This window comes from Erigeron canadensis, chromosome 4 (assembly GCF_010389155.1).
Source record: "Erigeron canadensis isolate Cc75 chromosome 4, C_canadensis_v1, whole genome shotgun sequence".
Taxonomy (NCBI): domain Eukaryota; kingdom Viridiplantae; phylum Streptophyta; class Magnoliopsida; order Asterales; family Asteraceae; genus Erigeron; species Erigeron canadensis.
In genome coordinates, this window is record NC_057764.1 from 19,098,805 (window position 1) to 19,119,510 (window position 20,706).

The 20,706-nt window shown below is 34.9% G+C and overlaps 3 protein-coding genes across 3 annotated transcripts; 1 reads left to right on the plus strand and 2 right to left on the minus strand.

Annotated features, from left to right (window-relative positions):
- Positions 1–3,139: 3,139 nt before the first annotated feature.
- On the minus strand, positions 3,140–4,063 carry LOC122597090. The gene is made up of 3 exons (XM_043769725.1): positions 3,866–4,063; positions 3,515–3,805; positions 3,140–3,379 (listed from the first exon to the last, which is right to left on the minus strand). The coding sequence occupies exons 1-3, from the start codon at positions 4,061–4,063 to the stop codon at positions 3,140–3,142; spliced, it is 729 nt and encodes a 242-aa protein (XP_043625660.1).
- A 5,677-nt stretch (positions 4,064–9,740) lies between these two features.
- On the plus strand, positions 9,741–11,151 carry LOC122596696 (protein PRRC2A). The gene has a single exon (XM_043769316.1). It carries the CDS (start codon positions 10,060–10,062, stop codon positions 10,882–10,884), a length of 825 nt encoding a protein of 274 aa, XP_043625251.1. The 5' UTR covers positions 9,741–10,059; the 3' UTR covers positions 10,885–11,151.
- Positions 11,152–14,097: 2,946 nt separating this feature from the next.
- Positions 14,098–15,063, minus strand: LOC122597091 (uncharacterized mitochondrial protein AtMg00810-like). The gene has a single exon (XM_043769726.1). The coding sequence runs from the start codon at positions 15,061–15,063 to the stop codon at positions 14,098–14,100; it is 966 nt and encodes a 321-aa protein (XP_043625661.1).
- Positions 15,064–20,706: the final 5,643 nt, after the last annotated feature.

A 20,706-nucleotide genomic window follows, 5' to 3' on the forward strand; every position in this document is an offset into this window, starting at 1 on the left:
CTTTAAAAAAGTTACAAATTAAACCTTTAAATTTTATAAACATACATAACCCTAAATTATACATAAACTCCCCTTAAATTTTACATAATCTCCTATTTTACCTAACACTTCCCCATAAATTATTTAATACATGATGCAAAGAACTGACAAGGAAGATATAGAGTTTTACAATCACAATGTCTCGTTTAGCCTAGATTTATTAAAATTTATTAGAAAACCAATCAAATGAGTTCACAAAAATGATATCAATTCATAAGATGATATTTTCTAGATTTGTATAATTTCTAAATTTTTAATTGTATTCTTTTGCTATTAGTTTCTTGCTAATGGTATTTTATTACGAGTACCCGCACGATGTATGCTTATTTAGAAAGTTTTTTTTAAAAAAAATGTAAATACTTTTAACATAGAAAACCCTGATAAAACATAAAAAAAAAAACTGTTTTTAGCTCACTCACGGAATTAAAAAAAATACTTAGGACCAAAAATTAGTTGAATGAAAGATCAAAATTTGCACTGAATAAGAAAAATACTTAGAATTAGCTGAATGAAAGATTAAAGTTTTACATTGCTTTGTTTTGGATTAGAATTTGAGGTTGTATAGGCCTATAGGGTGTAGTCGAGTTCACAAAAAAAATATAGTAAAAACAGATTTTAGGTTTTATAAAACAAATATATTTGAGTAAATCACTAGTTAATATACCAAATTATTAATGAGATGTATATATGATATAAAGTGTATAGATATTTGATAAATATATAATTTAAAAATATATGTTAAGTTTGTACGGGATTTAATTTTGATATGGGTTGTATTTTTGTTATTATTTTATATAATTTTGTGTATATAAAGTGTTTATTTAATTTAATATATTGTAAAAAAATATGAAAAATGACACATAGGATGAAATCTTAGGTGTCTGTTATTTTTTTATATATAATTTTGTGTATATAAAGTGTTTATTTAATTTAATATGTTGTAAAAAAAATATGAAAATGAAACATAGGATGAAATCTTAGGTGTCAAAGTTTTAACATAATTTTAGTTTTGAAGAGGCCTTTATAAGATTATGATTCCTACTCTTTTAATATATATATATATATATATAGATGGGAATATAAGGTTGTCGGGTATCTAAGCTTAGGTGTGAAACACTCACATATTGTTTTTTCAATTGATAAAAATCATGAGGTCCATGCGTTTATTCATTAAACAAGAAATAATAAAGTATTAGTATATGAGGGGTTTCACATCTAAGCTTAAGTGTCGGACAACCTTATAATCCCTTTTCCTATATATATATATATATAGGGGTTAGTTATTGTAAAACATTTATTAAAGTAAAACAAGTAAGACAAGATCATGACCTTTAGATCATGATAAAATTGATGCACGAAAATTTTTATGATGCACAGTGATTTTTAGTGAAAAAAAACCTATTGTTTTATCTGTTTTACTTTAATACTTGTTTTATTTTACCTAAAACCTATATATATATATATATATATGTTGGTTTAAAAAGAACGAGCAATAGTACCAGCGCAATGCGGCGGTGAGATGGTGGGGTGATAGGTCATAGGAGATGATAAATCATAGAGTGTGATACCCATAAGCCCTAGTCGTACGGGCTCCGTAATCGGATTTAAAAATTTGTCGAAAGTATATCGAATAACATCTCTAATGAAAGAGCATGAAATTTTTAAAACACCTATACAATTTTTATAATTTATCGATATACGGTTTTCGAGATAAAAGAGTTTTAATTAATTAGAAGAATAAAATGATTTATGCAAGAGAGAGAAAAAAATGAGTGGTTGAGATTTGCGGAGAAAGAAAAAAAATGAGTAGTTGTGATTTAAGGGTATTATAGGTATATTAGGTAGAGATGTTTAAATTAGTGAGTAAAGAAGCAGGGTAATTTAGTTAGTTCAAATCATCTTTTGAGATTTTAAAAAAGAGCAAAATGCTTTATAAGATGAGAAAAGTGAGTGCGGGGTTGTCACACACCTAAATTGGGTGAAAAACCTCTTACATATTAATATTTTAATATTAATGAATAAATGATATACCCCTGATTTTTATGGAATAAAAAATCAAGTGTGAGAGGTTTTTCACCCATATTGATTACCTTCCCTTCCTCCAAGTATATATAGATATAGATAATATGATATATTTTAAACTTAGGAGCCTTGGAAGAGCACACTATTTTCATATCTCCAAATGCTCCACATTGTAGCTAGTATATAATGACTTGGATGATGGTTCTTTGCTTCCCATTCAATTGAGAGTTACTGTTGAGGAAGCAAAAGGTCCTTGCACCGAGTAATATTGACCCAAACTCACCTCACAAATTCACAATGAATGAAGATATGAAAAACATCCTCTTGATGCGCAACTGAAACAGAGAGTAATATACATCAAAATCACGACCGTGCCGTTGAGATTTATTTTCGTTGAAAGCCAATCCAGAATCAAGTGCGCCAATTAAGCAAAGATGTTAATCTTTATGAGAACGAATTTGCTTAGTTTGATTAGTAAGACGACTACCAGGAAAGAGATTGGCATTGTCAATATATCAATGTTGAATTATTTGTATTCTCAGGGTGATGGCATCACCGCACTCACTTTCAACCAATTACATTATGTCACCTCAAATCTACCACTCATTTACCACTCATTCAATTTTGTTGGCATTGCAACTACTCACTCACCACTCACTATAAATTTATTTTTATTTTTAAAATTAAAATTTCATTAAACATAAACCATTACATAAACATAACTTAAAACATAAAAACTAGAATAAAACTAAAACACAAACAAACATTAAAAAAATTAATAAAAAAAAACATATAAATAAATCTACTCTTCAGCGACGTCGAGATATAGTAACTCTTGAGCCGCAATATGCTCCGTAAGATCATTTCGGAGCCGAAAATATGTCTCCTCGTCCCGTATCTCTTGTAAACGATCATGCTGACTGTTAGGTTGGACCCGAGGATCTCTAATATGAACCGGACTGATAGCTCAATCGTCGTCCTGAATAATCATGTTGTGCATTATGACACACGTATAGACGATGTTCCTTATTGCTTTCACCGACCTTTGTCAAAACGGTCGACAAAGGATACTCTATTTCTACTTGAGAACATTGAAGGCACGTTCAACATACTCCTGTAGCCGCTTGAACTTTTTCTCTTTCGGATCGGTTGGATACTTGTACGCTTTAACAAAAGTAGACCATGTTAGATATATGTCATCCACTAGATAATAGCCACGTCGGTACGTGTGATCATTCACAATGAATGGGCAGTTAGGCGTCGTGCCCATGCGCTCGGGGAGGAACAATGGAGACTGCTGTAGAACGTTGATATTGTTCTGTGAACCAGGAGGACCAAAAAATGTGTCATATCCACAAATCGTGAGAAGTCGTCGCCTCCATCATAATTGTGGGGTATTGATGATCATCCCTTTTATACTAGCCCTCAACTCGCCTGGACACATTTTCCATACGAAATGTGTACAATCTAGGCTACCTAACATATCGGGCATGTGATGTCTCTCCTCATGTGCTTCGTATAACCGCAAAATATCATGCGTTGTTGGTCTACGCAGATATTCTTGCTCATACGTCTCTACAATAGCGTCACAAAAAACCTGGAGACATTCGCGTGACGTTCTTTGAGCCATCTCCAAGTACTCATCATACTCATCCGGTGGGTTACCAGTTGCAAGCTGCCGAATGGTGGACGTACATTTTTGTATCGCGGTAAAACTCTTTTTCATCCTACCATCGTAACCTTCCTGAAAATACTTGTGACTCAAGATCATGAACAATCTTTAGAAATAAACGTTTCGGCATACGATAGCTATCCTCGAAAAACTCATGATCGAATTTTGGTTCATCAGAAAAGTAGTCACGAAACAATCTTTCTCCAGCTTCCCAATGGTTGCGGTTAACAACTTTACGCCTTGACCTTGCCGTAGAACTTTCACCATCGGCTTCAATCGCATCCGCAAATATTTCCTAACTAATATGGCCGGAGCATTCAAAAAGTTCATCTAGTAAAACCGTAGATACAAATCGTTTAGCCATTTGTGAAAATGAGTTTATTTTGATGTTTGATGGATGTGTTGATGTGTGTTTTTGTTTGAAATGTGTGTGTAATTTGAAATGGAAGAAGGTGGATAGTATTTAAAGGGGAAAAAAAACAAAAGGTCAAACTAGCCGTTCAAGACCCCATCGGTCACATTCCACCCATCTTCCACGCGAGTGGAACTTCGACCTAAAACTCACCACTCGTGGGTGGAAAATCGGCGGCGGCGGTGTTTCACGAGTGGTCGGGGCTTCCACGCGGGTGATGCCAACACCCTCATAAAGCGTTACTATGTTCTTTATTTTATACTATTCAACTTTATAGGTACAAATGATGGAAAGACGGATTAGGGGGAATGATTAAGCTCATGCATTCAGATTAGTGGAGCTTGCAATCTTGATGATAATCAACTGTTGCTAACCATGACTTCATTATGGCTGTTACAACCCTTTTTGGTAGCTTGTTTAAAAAAAATTAAGATAATATACCTTCAAAATAGTACTTTATAGATTACAAAAGTTTTTATTTTTTTTTAAAAAAAGCATATATGTTCTTAACTAATGTAAAAGTTAGAAGCAATTATTATAAACTATACATAATATAAGATAAGGAGCATGATTTGATTCAGTGGTAATACCTGACCAATGAAAATATAAGTTAGAGATTCGATCCTCATTAAATGAAAAGAACAGAAGTCTTTTTTTACCATTCAGGTAAAACTGTAAGCAAAACTCGTGGAAAATGACAGTGAACAATTTTTTTTTATATACAAAGTCTAAGACATATGAAAAAAGTAGAAGGTTACTATGGTTTGTTTGCTTTTGTTTAAATGACCGATTTCCCACATCAAACTATGAACCATTGATAGCTAATCAAGATTCTCAAGTTTAAACGGAACGAATGGAGAGTTATTATGGCGCTTTTAGTTTGGAAAAATACCCTTTGTTTCCTATTTTTATATTTCAAAAAAATATGGAGAGTATAAAATGCGTTCAAATCATAATTTTTTAAAAATGTTTTTCATGAAAACAGAAATATGAACGCATTTATTTCCTATTTTTATATACCTTTTGTTTCTTATTTTTATATTTCAAAAAAACATGGAGAGTATAAAATGTGTTCAAAACATTTTCACAAAACTATAATATGAATGTATTTTTTGTATTCTATGTTTATTTTGAAAAACAAAAATAGAAAAGAATAGGTGTTTTCCCCATTTAAACAGGACGCCGACTACCCGATTTGGATAATTAATATAGTTCATGCATATTTTGGTATCCGACGTCATTTGATGTATAAAGTTTAAATTTAATAATCCAATTCTATCTTCAACGAAGTATAGAGAAATGTGAGATATAATATAAAGTAAAAATCTCGCTTTATATGATGACCTCCGATTTATTTGAATATAGGCATTTTTCTATGGAACTAACATGAATTTCTTGTTAGACCAATGCTTAACTAATTAAATTAAACATGGCGTATGATTTCCCATACGTTATGCTAAGTGTTAACTAATTTCAATATTATGAGCCTATGAGGTAACAAATATGATTACCAAACCTAGTAGTATAGTTAATCTATTACTCATTATTATGTGTGTTTATGTAGTTGAGATTGGTTAAAAATAGAATAAAAGGTAAAATACAATAAATTGTTGGAGCTTTTGATTAAAAGAAATAGGTAAGGACCCTATGTCACATGAATATTCAGGAATCATGTGAGGCAATCTGTTAACAAATTAAAGAATAAATGTTTAAAAATTGAATCGAATAAATGTACTATATGTGCTTTATTTAACATAGCTATTGTATTTTAACACACCACTATAAAATTTATAAGACCATCCGTAACGCTACAAGGGTGCTTGTGTTAAGCTAAGACTCTTTCGTCCCAAGCACATTGGTGTGAAGAGTGTTACACCATTAGTTTTAAGGCCGGTATGAATGTCGAATTTTGGGGCCATTCACATCAAGTTTGGTATATTATTTATGCATTGAAAACTTCCATTTTAGGAAAATATGTATTTATGCTTCAAAAATGAGAACGTATATCATTAATCTTTCTAAATTTTTTATTTTATATATTCTTCCTAACTGTTATATTAAAAAAAAAAAACAGAAGTAAAATCTTTATATATAATAAACGAAAATTGTCTTACAAAACTATTTTTAGAAAACAACATTATGTGACATGCTTATATTTATTTTCAAAAAATTATATTTTATTTATGATGTCATATTTAATATTGAATATTTTTAAAGATAAATTGTTCATTAAATGTTTATTTTAAATTTCTATTTTTATTTAAAAATATTTTTATGTTTTGTTAATGCAATATGTACCCATATATCTATAATACCTTATAAAATATATTGGACTCCCTATTTTAGAAATTCAACAATCTATTCAATATCCTCATATTGTCCCTAATTCACACGTTACCTCTAATTTTATATCTCTAAACACAATCAGACAAACATCTTACCAAGATCTTACACACAGTCACTTCTTTCTCTTCTTCCTATTTACACACACGCATATCGATTCCCCCATTGTTTTGTATTATTATCACCGTTTAACCGTCGCAACGCGCAGACACCAACCCTCGTATATATAAATTATGTTAGTCAATTTAATATCTCCAAACCAAGTTATAATATGTCAATAACAAAAATTACATATATTTTTTTTATAATTTTTTTGCTTTTAAAAGTTTTAGTTAAAATACCCGGATTAAACCCGGGTTTATTATCTAGATATGTAATGGCTTTAAAATGGCTACATATCAAATGGTTTTCTCCTCCCAAAGCCCACATAAAGTATAAACACACGATTATTTTCACAATACCGATTGTGTTCTAGATACGTTGCTCGGTTATTTCACTACCGGTTGTCCAAGAAAACCTTTAATGCCTTTTTTTTATGTAGTGCTCTTTCATGTCACATGGTCCATAGGGCACATTGTTAGGGGCAAGGGTGTAATGCCAAAAGATTGGCAAATTGGTTAAATTGGCAAATTATCGACGAATCACAAGCCGTTACGTGTCGTTGCCAAAAACTAGTCAAAACTTGCCAAAAATGGTGGTGTAGTGATAAAAAACTTGTCAATTTAACCAGTTTGATAATATAGTAAAGGTAACCGGAATTATAATCGAACTTGCCGAAAGACTAAAAAAGTGACCTTTTTTTTTATAAAATGATACTTGGGCTCAGAATTTGGGGGTCGGGAATTTCGGAAGTCGGAGGCTCCATGACTGCTAACCCGAAGGGTTTACCCCGCCAAGATACGCCTTGGATCGTCCAAGTCCCATTTTTACGAACATTTGAATCATCATCGCCCATTTAACCGTCAACCTAAAAAACTGTTTAACGATATCATCATCGGCTAAAAACTACTTTTTTCAGCTACCTATTGCTTTAATGGAACAAAATCCGGCAACACTACCAAGGAGAAACCTGGTAACGCTACCGCTAACACTACCAAGCTAATCACAAACAAGCAATTAACGGCAATGTAAAAAGATAAATATACATAAATATACAGCAACAACAGTACCGGAAAACCCAAGAAAAGGGTCGCCGAAACACTAACCGCCGTAAAAGGAGCAGCAGCAGCAGCAGTAGTTAACGGAAAACCCAATAAAGGGCTCGCCAGAAAACCGAACCAACCAACAAAGCAATAGTATATCGATTAAACCGGAAACCCCCAAAAAGGGGTCGCTGGAAAACCGAGTTTCAAGTAGTCAATAGGCAACTACACCCTTGCACAAGCCAAAATATGTTTTGGCCTAATCAAAGTAAACGTTTTTGGCCCGCAACGATCGGAAACCCCAAAAGGGGTTTCGAATCTCACCGGAAAAAGGGTGCTATATAACGTTAGGAGCATTGACAAGTTTTATCGGCACGTATTCCGGCAATAGAAGCCAAGAAAAACGTAGATCTAGTCTCAATCGAAAACCCCCAAATTTTATTTTTTAGGTTTCCGGCGATGTCGAAGAAGATTGACACAAGAACAAAAAAAACGGTCACAAGTACACGCTTCCAACGTTCACAAGGATCGGCCAAAACATGCCGATATATATAGCCAAAACTAGTCGATTAAACTTGCCGATACAAGCCGATGGAGATGCTATAGTGTAGCCGAGTAGCTGATGCTTGCCAATGATTTTTGCCGATAAAACAAGCCGACTACACCCTTGTCCTTTATGACGTGAGGAGGCATAGTACTAATTCCCTTTTTCTCTCAAGTGAGTACAACTTGGACTTTAAATCTTCCTGAAGCCACATTTTAGCTACACAATAAACAATTTTTTCTAATACAAAATGACGCTTTTATAAAATAAAAACAATTTAACACCAAACCTTATACACATAAATGTGAAAAAATTTGATTAAATCCTACTATTCATCACATTAAATTTTTGTGGTGTTTAATATCAACAATATTGGCCAAAATTTATTGGTTTTTTACGTAAGATATAGTTCAAAAATGTGTTAATGTCATAGGACTAATAAATGTAGAAGGAAGAAACATATGGTACTAGCTTGTACAATATATAGCGTATCTATGGATTTGTCAATGCAAATACGTACATGTAAAACATAGCGTATCTATAGATTTACCAATGCAAATACTCTACGATATTTCCTTTTTGTTTTCTTTCTCAAATTGCAAACAAACGATCAAGTATAGATACTTGAATTAGAAAACCTAGTTCTACCTATTTTCAAATATTCCATCTTACATAACTATTATTAGACCCACTCAAACAGCTTCGTCGCTTTCAAGTTCTAGCGGTGACACCGTGACACGCCATCTTTACTTGACCTTATCGGTTGGTTGTGTTCCTTTAGACGACGAGAGATATGGAGGAGGTACTCCGGTAAGTTTTTGGTGGATATGTGTGTACATATAAGTATGTATATATGTATCAATGTGCGTAAATAAAATACGAAGAAAATGACATTGGTGTTGATAAGAATAGGTGAGTTAAAAAATTATGATATGATATTTGTAACGAAGAAATAAAAAAGAATAAGATTTTTCTAATGTAAGATTTAAAATACGAAGTTTATATCTTTCATATTAAAATTCAAACATCTTGAATTATTATAAAAATTAATAAAAATACTCATAACTAATATCGTAATAAGAATCTTTTAGCCAAACCAAAAAGTAATACTTTTCTTGTTCCTTTAATGCACTAGTGCACTACTAGGCATTTCACTCAGGTGGTGTTTGATAAACTCTTAATTAAAAAGCCATGACTTAATTTTAATTGTTTTAATTCATTAAGTTAAGAAAATATGTTTGTTTTTGACTTAATAAATTAAAAAATAACTATATTGACTTAATCTATACAGACATTGTATATTGATTCAGTCACTTTCTCCATTCAGTCACTTAAAACAAACAAGCCCTCAATCTCTTACGCATTTTGAGCTGTTCTGCTCAATTTTTTACACACTAGAACAAAACCAAACTTAATAAAGAAATTGTAATTTAGCTATTAATTCAAAATATTTTGCCTCATATTTAGATTTGTTGGAGAGACCAATAAATTCAACACCATCAACCATTGACTCCACACACCACTTTTCACACCAATCCTCACTACACTTTCTCTCCACAGTCCACACTTTTAAGTTTTAACATCTTGATCTTCAACATTTTTTTCAAAGTCTCCCCTAGTAAAACATCTTCAACTCTCTTTAATCCACCGTAGCACCACCCAATTTACCCGGAAACCACCGCCACTCACCATTTCAACCATCATATGTATCAAAGTTTGAATCTTTTTCCAGTTTCACCAAAAGGGTCCTTATATTTATCACTCTTAAACCAACCCCATATCATTAAAGTCTAAAACCACCGTATCACCGCCGTAAAATACCGTCGTAAACAACCATCATATTTTGTTTTATAGAAAAGTTCAAATCTTTTTCAGTTTTTACAAAATGGGTTGTTGTGCTAGTACAAATAAACCAACCCCATCTCATGGATTCCGTCAACATTCATCGAAATCAAGCAGAGCTCCGCCGCCGGTGGATGAGGAGCTGGTGAAGGAAGTGCTTTCTGAAACCACAAATCCAAAGCATTTTAACAAAATCGAAGAGCAACCCAGAAAAACTACACCCAGAAATAGTATATACAAGATCCAAAATCAAAGGATTAACAATCTTGAAGAAAACAATATTTCCGGCGAAGTTTCCGGAGATGTGTCTGAGATCTGTAGTAATATGAGTGAGACTGTTTCAACCACCACATTTGAAGAAGACGTTGAGGTTCTTCGCCGGAGAGTAACTGACAGATCTCCGGCGAAGTTACGGAACCGGCAGGCGCTTTCCGGCGAGCTACGAATGACCAGAAATTCTCCGGTGAAAGTCAAACAACAGTCTCCGGGTCGGGTCAGATCCGGAACTTTACCCGGGTCTGAAGGTTACAATCGTGGACCTGGTTTTGGGTCGGCAGGCAGGCAAAGGCCCATGCCAGGGAGTGGGCCAGGTTCGCGGTCTAGATCTCCCGCGAACCGTATGGTGCCGAGACAGGGAGGAGGTGGTGGTGGTGGGGCTAGAAATGGGTCGGGTAGAAGCCCATCTGCGAAAAGGAGGGAAAACTCCCCGGGTCGATTTGAGCCAGGTTTACCGGATCAGGTACTGAAACCTGAACCACCAAGTTTGGGCTTGGAGGGTGAAGATTTTGGATGGGGTCCTGTAGATAGAAATGAGGATGAATTACTTGATAATCCACTTGTGTCCTTGGAATGTTTTATTTTCCTTTGAAAAGTGGGTAATTTAAATAATTTATCCTTTGAAGAATCATTTTAAGATGTTTAGTATAGTTATATATATCAGATTAAATGATATAGCAACGAAAAGTGATAATTTATCATGTCATAATTAAAATGTGGATTATAGTGATTTTCAATAGGATGGTTAGAAAAATATATTTAAGCTATTATTGTAGCTGGAGTTGTAATTTTAAGGCCTTGATAACTTGATTGGCTATGTAGTAATTTGAAAAGTAAACATGGATGCACTTTATTGGTTTTTTGTTTCTTTCTTTAATCTACATTTGGTATTTCATCTGAATATATAGGTGATACTTTTAGCCGTAAAAGATGAAATATGAATCGCCTCATAGGTGGAGAATTATACAATATACATAGATGCGTACGTATAATATGTATAGAAACGTAGTTGTATGTCTATGATAGTATTACGTAAGTATTTTCAAGAGTTTTAAACCAAAATCATAATTATTATAGCTGGAAATGCAACGTGCATATCTATCTCAGGGGCCTACATCCAACGGAAAAACATAGCATGAACATGCAAATATCCAAAATCAAAATAGACTTGGGTCACTTGCATCAATTTATTCATGGCACCATAAGTCTACAATTAGCCTAACAAAAGCATTAGGACGATATAAATCCTGATAAAAGTCTTCTAAACAACGTGAAAATTATAGTTAGTAAAATGATATATAAGATTTGTTACTTGCTTTCCTAATTGTAAGGTTATATATGACAAACTAAACTTTTAATTAACTATCTTCAAACTGACATGTTATCAGTTTTATATTAAACATTTTACCTTAAATTCTACGATTTTTTTATCTTAGTTTTATAACCATACTTTTAGTTAAATTACAATATTTATCCTACTTTTTACATTAAAAACACAATAAATTTCTTTTCAAAAAACCCGCTCTCTATGTTTCCACACAAGGTGCATGATGGCATAAAATGAAGGATCCTATCAACTTGTTCCGACTTGAGAGTATAAGACGCATTCCCTTTCACTTTGACCCTTTCATGCCAACTCTTGCATCGACGGTCCAATGCAGAGCGCGCTGATTGCTGAGTTGATTTGAGCCTTAACCAATCAGTAACGTAATGGGAGATCATATATTATCCACAAGGATAATGTTTAACAATGTTCTGAATCTTTCTATCTGTTCCATATATTATTAATGTATTCTTAATTTGTCTAATTACTAGTACTTAACTATCTCAAGTTATACAACTAAAGTACATCATGTGAAGGATAATGTGAGCTAACCTCGTATTGATTCTTTAATTTTTCAGTATTCTATAATTCAAATATACACTATGATTTTTTTTCTTTCGAACTTTAAGTCGGCATACGTTATCTGAAAAATCCCACCATTCAGTCGACATACGATATCAGGGTAACCTCGTTATACAATGGTGAAATGTTACACGTACACTTGACAATAAGATGATTCTAATATCCAAATTGGGCGTACTTTAGTAGCCAATGGGGTTGGTGGCCCATTGCTAAGGTCTTTGACCTTGGGAGGATCCACCTGGGTTCGAGTCTCATTTCTCACATTTATGAGGATGGATTAATAAGGGTTCGAGAGTCCTGATTTTCAGGCATACGTGTTTAGGAGTAGGAGTAGAATAGAACGGCGTTCAAAAGATAAATAAATTATAAGATTAAATAAAAATCAGATTGATAAAATCTAAATACATATGGACTACAATTGATTATTGACTACCCATATTTTTTTATTTGTCATTAAGTGCAGAGTGTATTAACTGGCTGAATGTATAAGTGATGTCTTGTATGTATTAAGTAAAAGATATGTAATTGATGGGTTTTTTTGTTATTAAGTCAAAAAATAAATATGAAAAATTGAAAATTGACTTAATCGGTAAGTTCTTAACTATTAAGTTTGTTAGGGAAAAAAAGAGGCCTAAAATTAATTTAGAATTTTTTTTTCTTGCTTATATCTTTTATTTGAGCTTTTACGTGTTGTTGACTTGTTGCTAAATAATAATATATTATCATCTTGAAATTAGCCATAAGTACATGAGATGTATAAGGGACAAAAATATACCTACTTAAAACACACTAAGAAGAAGTTTAAGAGGAAACTTTAAAAGAAAATATCGTTTTTTTATCTGTAACTCTGTAAGTGTAACATTAATTGGTTGTAACAAAATTTGTATGGTTACCTCACAAAGTTCAGAAATCACATTATTTGAATGTGTGTAACAGTTAATATGACGAAAGCATTAAAGAGTATCAGTAGATAGGTTAAAAGTTGATAGCTAGTGTAGGTGAAGTGAGAGGTGAATTGAGGAAACTTGTGAATTGAGGATTTCGTGAGAGATTGATTTTAAGTCATTGAAATTTGAAACTTGTAAAGTGACCAAGTGGGTATATCGTGAGGAATTGATTTTAGTCAATATTTGTGACATATTAATAAATCATCGAAATTAAATGTTAATACGTATCACGCTGTAACAAAATTTAGTTTTATATATACACGAGAAAAAGGTACCCACATATTACGGCTGTGATGGAGGTGGCGACGATGGTGGTGATGTAATGGCGGCGACGGTGGTGGCGGTGGCGGCGGCGGCGGCGGCGGCGCCGGTGAGCCATGAAAGTTATTAATTAATGTGACTATGATGTATAATACATCATGTATTAGAATGTGTATATTGTTAAAACTTAAAATCAATATTTAAATTTTAAGTTGAAGGTTAAAAAATCAAAATAGATTTGTTTTATAATATGTAGGTATTCAAGTGTAACCTCACAAAGGACGGATTAACAAAGTTCATGTAAACCTAAATTTCTCACCTATATATAAATTTCCACCATATAAAGGATTGTTGCTATGAAAGGAATGTCCATGATCTGTATTACTTACAACAACTAAATATATAGAGATACAATATTACACATAGGTACCTTAAACATCTAGAGAATTACACAAAGATACAATATAAATAAATATGAATCGTTATCTAACATCCCCCTTCAAGCTGAGCGGTGGCGGACCAATACGAAGCATGTCACGAAAGACGTTAAATTGAGTACATGGTAGACTTTTTGTAAATATATTGGCCACCTGAAGCTTGGTCGGAACAAACTTTGTAATGAGTTTCCCGACGGTCACCAACTCACGCAGGAAATGGTAGTCTAGATCAATGTGTTTCGCCCGTTTGTGACCTACTGGATTTTGAGTGAGGAAAATGGCACTCTGGTTGTCACAAAGAATGGTCGGCGAGCCGGAGGTAATGCATGAAGTTCTTGAAGCAGATGAGTTATCGACACTATCTCAGCAGCAGTGCTAGCCATAGCACGAGAGTCAGACTCACAACTAGATCGAGCAACGGTTGGTTGCTTCTTAGCACTCCACGAGATTAGATTGCCTCCAAGAAAAATTGAGTAGCCATAGGTAGAACGACGGGTGTCGAGACATCGCGCCCGGTCTGCATCAGAGTATCCCAACAAAGAAGTGTGCGTAGGAGAACTATAGTGGATGCCATACGCAATGGTGCCTTTGATGTACCGTAATATCCTTTTGACTTCCTGAAAGTGTGCCACTGTAGGAGATTGAAGAAATTGACTAACTTGATTGACTGCATACGAGATGTCCGGTCTAGTGATAGTCAAGTATTGCAGAGCACCGACAATGGACCGATAATGAGTGATATTTGGGTAAGGATCACCTGCAGACACAAACGAAACATTGGTGCTTAAAGGTGTTGGAGCGGGTTTGGCTTCCAACATCTTTGCATGAGTGAGAATATCCAAAGCATACTTAGATTGATTTAAGAAAAGACCTTTTTGAGTGTGGGTAACCTCCAGGCCTAGGAAATAGTTGAGCTTTCCAAGATCTTTAATAGCAAATTCCTGATTTAGGCAGTAGATGAAGGATTGAAGTGTGGATTGTTGATTTCCGGTTAAGATCAGGTCCTCAACATAGACCAGTAGATACATGATGCGAGAGTCACGTTTGAATATGAACAATGATGGATCCGCACGGCTGTAAGGGAACCCATTGTTCAAAAGAAACGTACTTAAGCGATGAAACCAGGCCCTGGGTGCTTGTTTGAGACCATAGATTGCCTTGTTTAATTTACATACATGATTTGGAAACCGAGCATTAATGAAACCTTTTGGTTGTTCCATAAAAACAGTTTATGTGAGATTGCCATGTAAAAAATCATTATTAACATCTAGTTGATGGAGATGCCAATGGTTGATGACGGCTAAAGTAAGCACGGTTCGCACAGTGGCAGCTTTGACAACTGGACTGAAAGTGTGTTCAAAATCAAGACCTGGAACTTGGGTAAAGCCCTGAGCAACTAGACGGGCTTTGTGGCGTTCAATCGAACCATCAGCCCGAAACTTGGTTCGGAACAGCCACTTGGATCCAACAATGTTAGCATGGAGAGGTCTAGGGACAAGTGTCCACGTATGATTTTTATGTAAAGCATTTACCTCCAAGTGCATAGCATGGATCCATTTGGGATCTTTTGAAGCCGATTGATATGAAGTAGGATCAGTGGTAGCAAGTAAAGCATGATGAAGCGGGATAGTTTTGGTATGAGCAAGATCAACACGGTGGCGGGGTTTGAATACCCTAGCCTTTTCCCGAGTAATCATTGGATGAGAGGAGACCAGAGGTGGTGGAGGTGGAGGCGGTGGTGGGGCTGGAGTGGAAGGAGGAGTAACAACGGTTGTTGGAGATTGAGGTGGAATGACATCGGGTGATGAAGCAGGTGAGGAGGAAGGAGAAGTAAGTGGTGTGACAGGTGTATCGCTGGTAGATGGCTGGTTAAAGAAAGGGACATGAAAGTGAGAGGATTCAGGTGCAGTGGTAGTAGTCGAAGAAGATGATGGGCTGGGTAAATGGGTCGAGGGCTGAGTAAAGGCAGGATCCAAAAAAGTGGAGACAATTAAGGTGTCGAGCAGTTGAGCAGTGGTAGCAGAGTTAAGTGGAAAGTGTCTCGTCAAACCGAGCATTACGAGTAACATACACACGAGATGTGATAGGATCTAAACAACGATACCCTTTATACTTAGAACAATAGCCAAGAAAAAGGCATGGGAGGCTATGTGGGGCAAGTTTGTTTGGGGTGTAATCACGAAGGCAAGGGAACACACGGCACCCAAAAGCTTTAAACAAAGCATAGTTTGGAACCATGTGATATTACAATTCAAAAGGAGATTTACCATTGAGAAACGGTGATGGTAGACGATTGATGATGTAGACCGCAAAGGAAAAGGCATCAACCCAATATCTGGGTGGTAATTTTCCTTGAAATAACATCGCCAAACCAGTTTCGACAATGTGGCGATGCTTGCGTTCTACTCTCCCGTTTTGTTGGGGTGTGTAAGGACATGACATTCGATGAAAGGTGCCATTGTGTTCAAATAAATTTTGAACTTTCTGATTTGTGAATTCAGTGCCCCCGTCACTTTGAAAAACTTTTATTTTTGTAGATAATTGAGTTTGCACAAATGGTATAAAGATTGACAAAATGGTGGCAAATTCAGATTTGGCTCGAAGTGGATCCAACCATGTAGACCGAAAGTGGTCATCGATGAAAGCCACATAATAGGTGTAATTGCCTATTGATGAAATGGGAGAGGGACCCCATAAGTCACAATGCACCAGTTCAAGTGGTAGTGAAGCCCGTTTATCATTATTAATAAAAGGTACTCGTTTTGATTTAGATAATTCACAAGTGGAACATACACCAGGTTTGGGCAATGAACCGTCAACATGACTGAGTACCTGTTGCATCTCCAATAGGGGAATCATTTGAGTTTTCCAATATATGTAATTATTTGGAGATAATTTGATAGCTTAAATAGGAGCAATTTGATTAATTTGGAGAGGAGTAGTGGATGAGGAAGCCATTGGAAGAGAAGAATAAATTGGCAGAGAGAAGATGAAAGGGACGGATCTGATACCATATGAGAGGAATGTTCATGATCTGTATTACTTACAACAACTAAATATATAAAGATACAATATTACACATAGGTACCTTAAACATCTAGAGAATTACACAAAGATACAATATAAATAAATATGAATCGTTATCTAACAGTTGCCCACTTACATTTGCATTCGATCTGTTTCCTTAGAGAATAGTCATGTTTTATTGGACTCGAGTACTCGCGAAGGGAATTGAACTAATATTGTGATGATAAGGTTTGTAGACGAGTCCTCAACGGAAGAGCAACACTCTCTCTCACAATGGGTAAAGAGGATGGCCGGGCAGATAAAATTGTTAGATCATTCATGATAAGAACTAAGGAAAGCTTCTTAGATTTTAAAAAACTTATCAAAGGCTTAATATAATGTAATGAAGCTAGATGTATTTTCTAAAGACAAATGTAAAAGTAAACATGCTGAAAATATTGAAGAAAGAAAGATTGGCATGGCCTTTGAATAACTTGCTATTTTCTATGCACATTATGCAAAGAAAATGGGATTTGGAATGTATAAAAGGTCTTTCCGAAAGTCTTAGATTGAATAAGAGAAAAAATATGCCACTATTTCATGTAATCCGGCTAGGAAGTCGATCAACGCCAAATCTAAAAATATTTTGAACGTACCTTCGTCAGATTTCAAAAACATGATTGTCCTGCTAATTAGATATAATGCAAAAGTTTGTATTGATAGATTGGCATTTGTACGTCAAAAGTTGAGCTCAAACACAATCATCCATTTAGTCCAAGAAAGGGCTTTTTTTTTAATCATTATCATAGAGTCATAAACAGACATGCGAAAAGATGGCTTGAAGTCTATGGAAGAACTGGTGTAAGAATGAATAAGGTGAGGAGGTTAAAGCTTGGATGAGGTGATCCAGAAACCATTCAAAGTTATTTCATAAGGGTTAGTCTTTAGATAGCGAGTTTTTTACATATAGGAGTTAGATGGGCGGACGCAAGGTGTAGGGCAGCTTATGAGGAATTTGGAGACGTTGTCACATTTGATACCGCATATTTGAAAAGTAAGGATGAGATGCCAATGGATCCATATTTAGGGGTAAATTACCATGGACAATCAATATTGTTTGGTCAATTGGTTGGGTACTAATTTCACATGAATGTATCAAGACATTCACATGGCTATTTAAGCCATGGCTTACTTGTATCATGCATCAGGACCAATCTATGTAGAATTTAATAGGTAGTATCTTGTTTCCTTTCCAACTTGTTATAGTTTATGTAATGCATTATGGAACAGTTGAAGCAATATATGGAATGGTAAGAAGATGCATTAAGTTATAGAGCAGAGAAGGCAAACAAAGAAGATTTTATTTCATATAAAATTCATGATATCCACCCATTACTCGGTATGCCATGGAAGAACAAATGAAGAAAGTTTTCACCAACAAGTTTAAAGAATTCAAGGACTAGTTAACACGAAAAATTAACAGATAAGATTCTAGAATATGAAGTCTTCGAGGATGTTACAGGTTATGGAAATATACTACAAACACCATTTGCAGGTTCATTCTGGAAAAGGTGAATCAGATGAAGGATGTGATATGAAATGTATTTGTTGCTTGTTTGAGTTTTGTAAAATGTTGTGTAAATGTGTAGGCATGCATTTACAATACTTATCAAGGAGAGAATATATATTCGGCTCCAAATAAATACATTTTGCAAAGATGGAGAAAAGACGTCAAGGGGAGACGTACTAAGGTTAAAGTAAGTTAAGTGTAGCGGTTTCTCTCGTGTGGCGGACTTGGCATCTGAAAGAGTAGATGAAAAGTACAGTCTCGTTCTTCATTGAGTGAAGTTTAAGGTTAAAAAAACTACTCCGGCTACTCTGCTAGCTTCATATGTACTCCAGAGACTAGCACTTCTATTAAGGAAAACGCAAAGAGCAATGATCCTCTGAAAGCCAGTGCAAGGAAAAGGTAGTCCTTCAAGTAAGAGACTTGAGTCCAATTCTGAGCAGATCATCACAAAAATGCAGAAAAAAAGGTTACGATAGATGTAAAACTGATATTTAGTTAAACTCTTCTGTTAAGATACCTGAGATATTTTAAAGATCATTGTTTCAAATAGTTAGGATATACTACTATTATCCATTTCCTTATGGTGGACTCATTCCATGTTATTTCTTGCAGCATCATCAATATCACGTGCAAACCAGAGAGATAGCTTAAGTTTTTCTACAGTTACATAATATAGGCTTTTAAGTGCAGAGAACTCATCACATTTCAACCTTACAAATGTAGCACTTTACCCTCCAAATACAACTACTAGCACTCCAATGCAATTTTTTTTTTCTATTTCAGTTGTCGATCACATATTTTCAGTGTTTTTCTCATGGTCTTTTATCTGAGATTTTGGCTTTGGTTGATTGAGATGGGCGTACTTATTTGAGTAATAGATGGCGTATATGTGACTATGTGACAGGCATCCGAATTTGCTTGGTTATGAAACAAACCAATGATGTTTGATAATGAATAATATGCAGTTCTAAAAAATTAAAGTAAAATAATGTGTAGCTTTGATATCGTTTATAGTGCAAAGCTTCTATTTCTTATGCAAAGTTCTTTTGTCATAGCAATAATAAACATATATTAAACCTCAAATTCATTCCGTGAGATGATGAAAGAGTGGCGCCACATAACACCTGAGAAAACAATCTTTACCCACTTTGCTGCAGAAACCTGATAGCAAACAAGAAATAAACACATTAAGCGTTTCGTCTCAATAACCTTTTATGGACCGCCGATTACCATAATTCCCCACACCAATATTTTATAACTAAACCGTGTTGCGTTTCACACACACAAAAAAAGAACATCTTATTCTCACCACCATCACGACTTGGATACACGGCAACCATATCCCATAGTCCCCAAAGTGTAATTGCACAAACCTAAACAAAACAGTTGAATTCTTCAAAGCTTATACGACAAATTAAGGATTCTGTTGTTATTCATGCCAATCAATCATGCCTTTCTCCCGGGGAAACTCTTTAACTAGAGACAAGTAGCAGCCTCGAACCAATTTCATCTTCATCACTGCTAGATGTAATTTTTGTAGGACTGATTGGTTGAAATGGGTAGTTAATCCAACTTCATGCCATTTTAAAAAAAAAAAAGGGTAAGTGGGTGGCTACCCTCTGGAGCCATGTACCTATTGGTACTCAGCGCGTTTACCGCATATACGCATGCCCGGTGAAAACCCCTGAAGACTTGGTTGGGAACGAGATTCGAACCCAGGACGTACGCCCCCAAGCCCCCATTGTTAGGGGTACGGTACCACTGGGCTAATAACCCATTGGTACTTCATGCCATTTTTCTCCCCATGTAACAAAGGTAAACTTCATCTCTAATACCTTGTTCGAGTGTTTATCTTGATATAGGATAATCTCAGCTGATCAAAAAAAGCAGCCCTGAACCAACAACCCATAGCTAGTAGCTGAACCAATGACTCGTAGCAACATCCGGACCAGAAAGACAGAATTTTGAGCAACAACTAGCATATATTGACCCTCCAATTTCACGTTTGCTCCATCATGGGCTTCGTCGCACCCATGACAAAGTGATCAAAACAGAACGCGAGTACAATCATAACAAAGTGATCATGTGTACAAGCTGAAAGTTGCAGGCTATAAGCAGCGTCAGTAATGTTTTAAGCTCTGTTGGCTTAATGCTTTGAGTCTTTTAGGATGTATTTTTGTAGTCAAGTTTGAAAATTTTATCTTTTAAGAAAGAGTAAATTACATTTTTCGTCCCTCAAGTTGGCACGTTTTTCACTTTTTATTCCTAAAGTTTAAAAATTACAATT

Excerpts from the sequence above, each read along its gene's own strand:
- LOC122597090 (XM_043769725.1), bottom strand. The coding sequence starts at position 4,063 with ATGAACTTTTTGAATGCTCCGGCCATATTAGTTAGGAAATATTTGCGG. Across the intron at positions 3,806-3,865 it reads GTTTTTCGAGGATAGCTATC|GAAGGTTACGATGGTAGGAT; the intron begins GTATGCCGAAAC and ends AAGTATTTTCAG. Across the intron at positions 3,380-3,514 it reads GCCTAGATTGTACACATTTC|AACAATATCAACGTTCTACA; the intron begins GTATGGAAAATG and ends CCTGGTTCACAG.
- LOC122596696 (XM_043769316.1), top strand. The coding sequence starts at position 10,060 with ATGGGTTGTTGTGCTAGTACAAATAAACCAACCCCATCTCATGGATTC.
- LOC122597091 (XM_043769726.1), bottom strand. The coding sequence starts at position 15,063 with ATGGAACAACCAAAAGGTTTCATTAATGCTCGGTTTCCAAATCATGTA.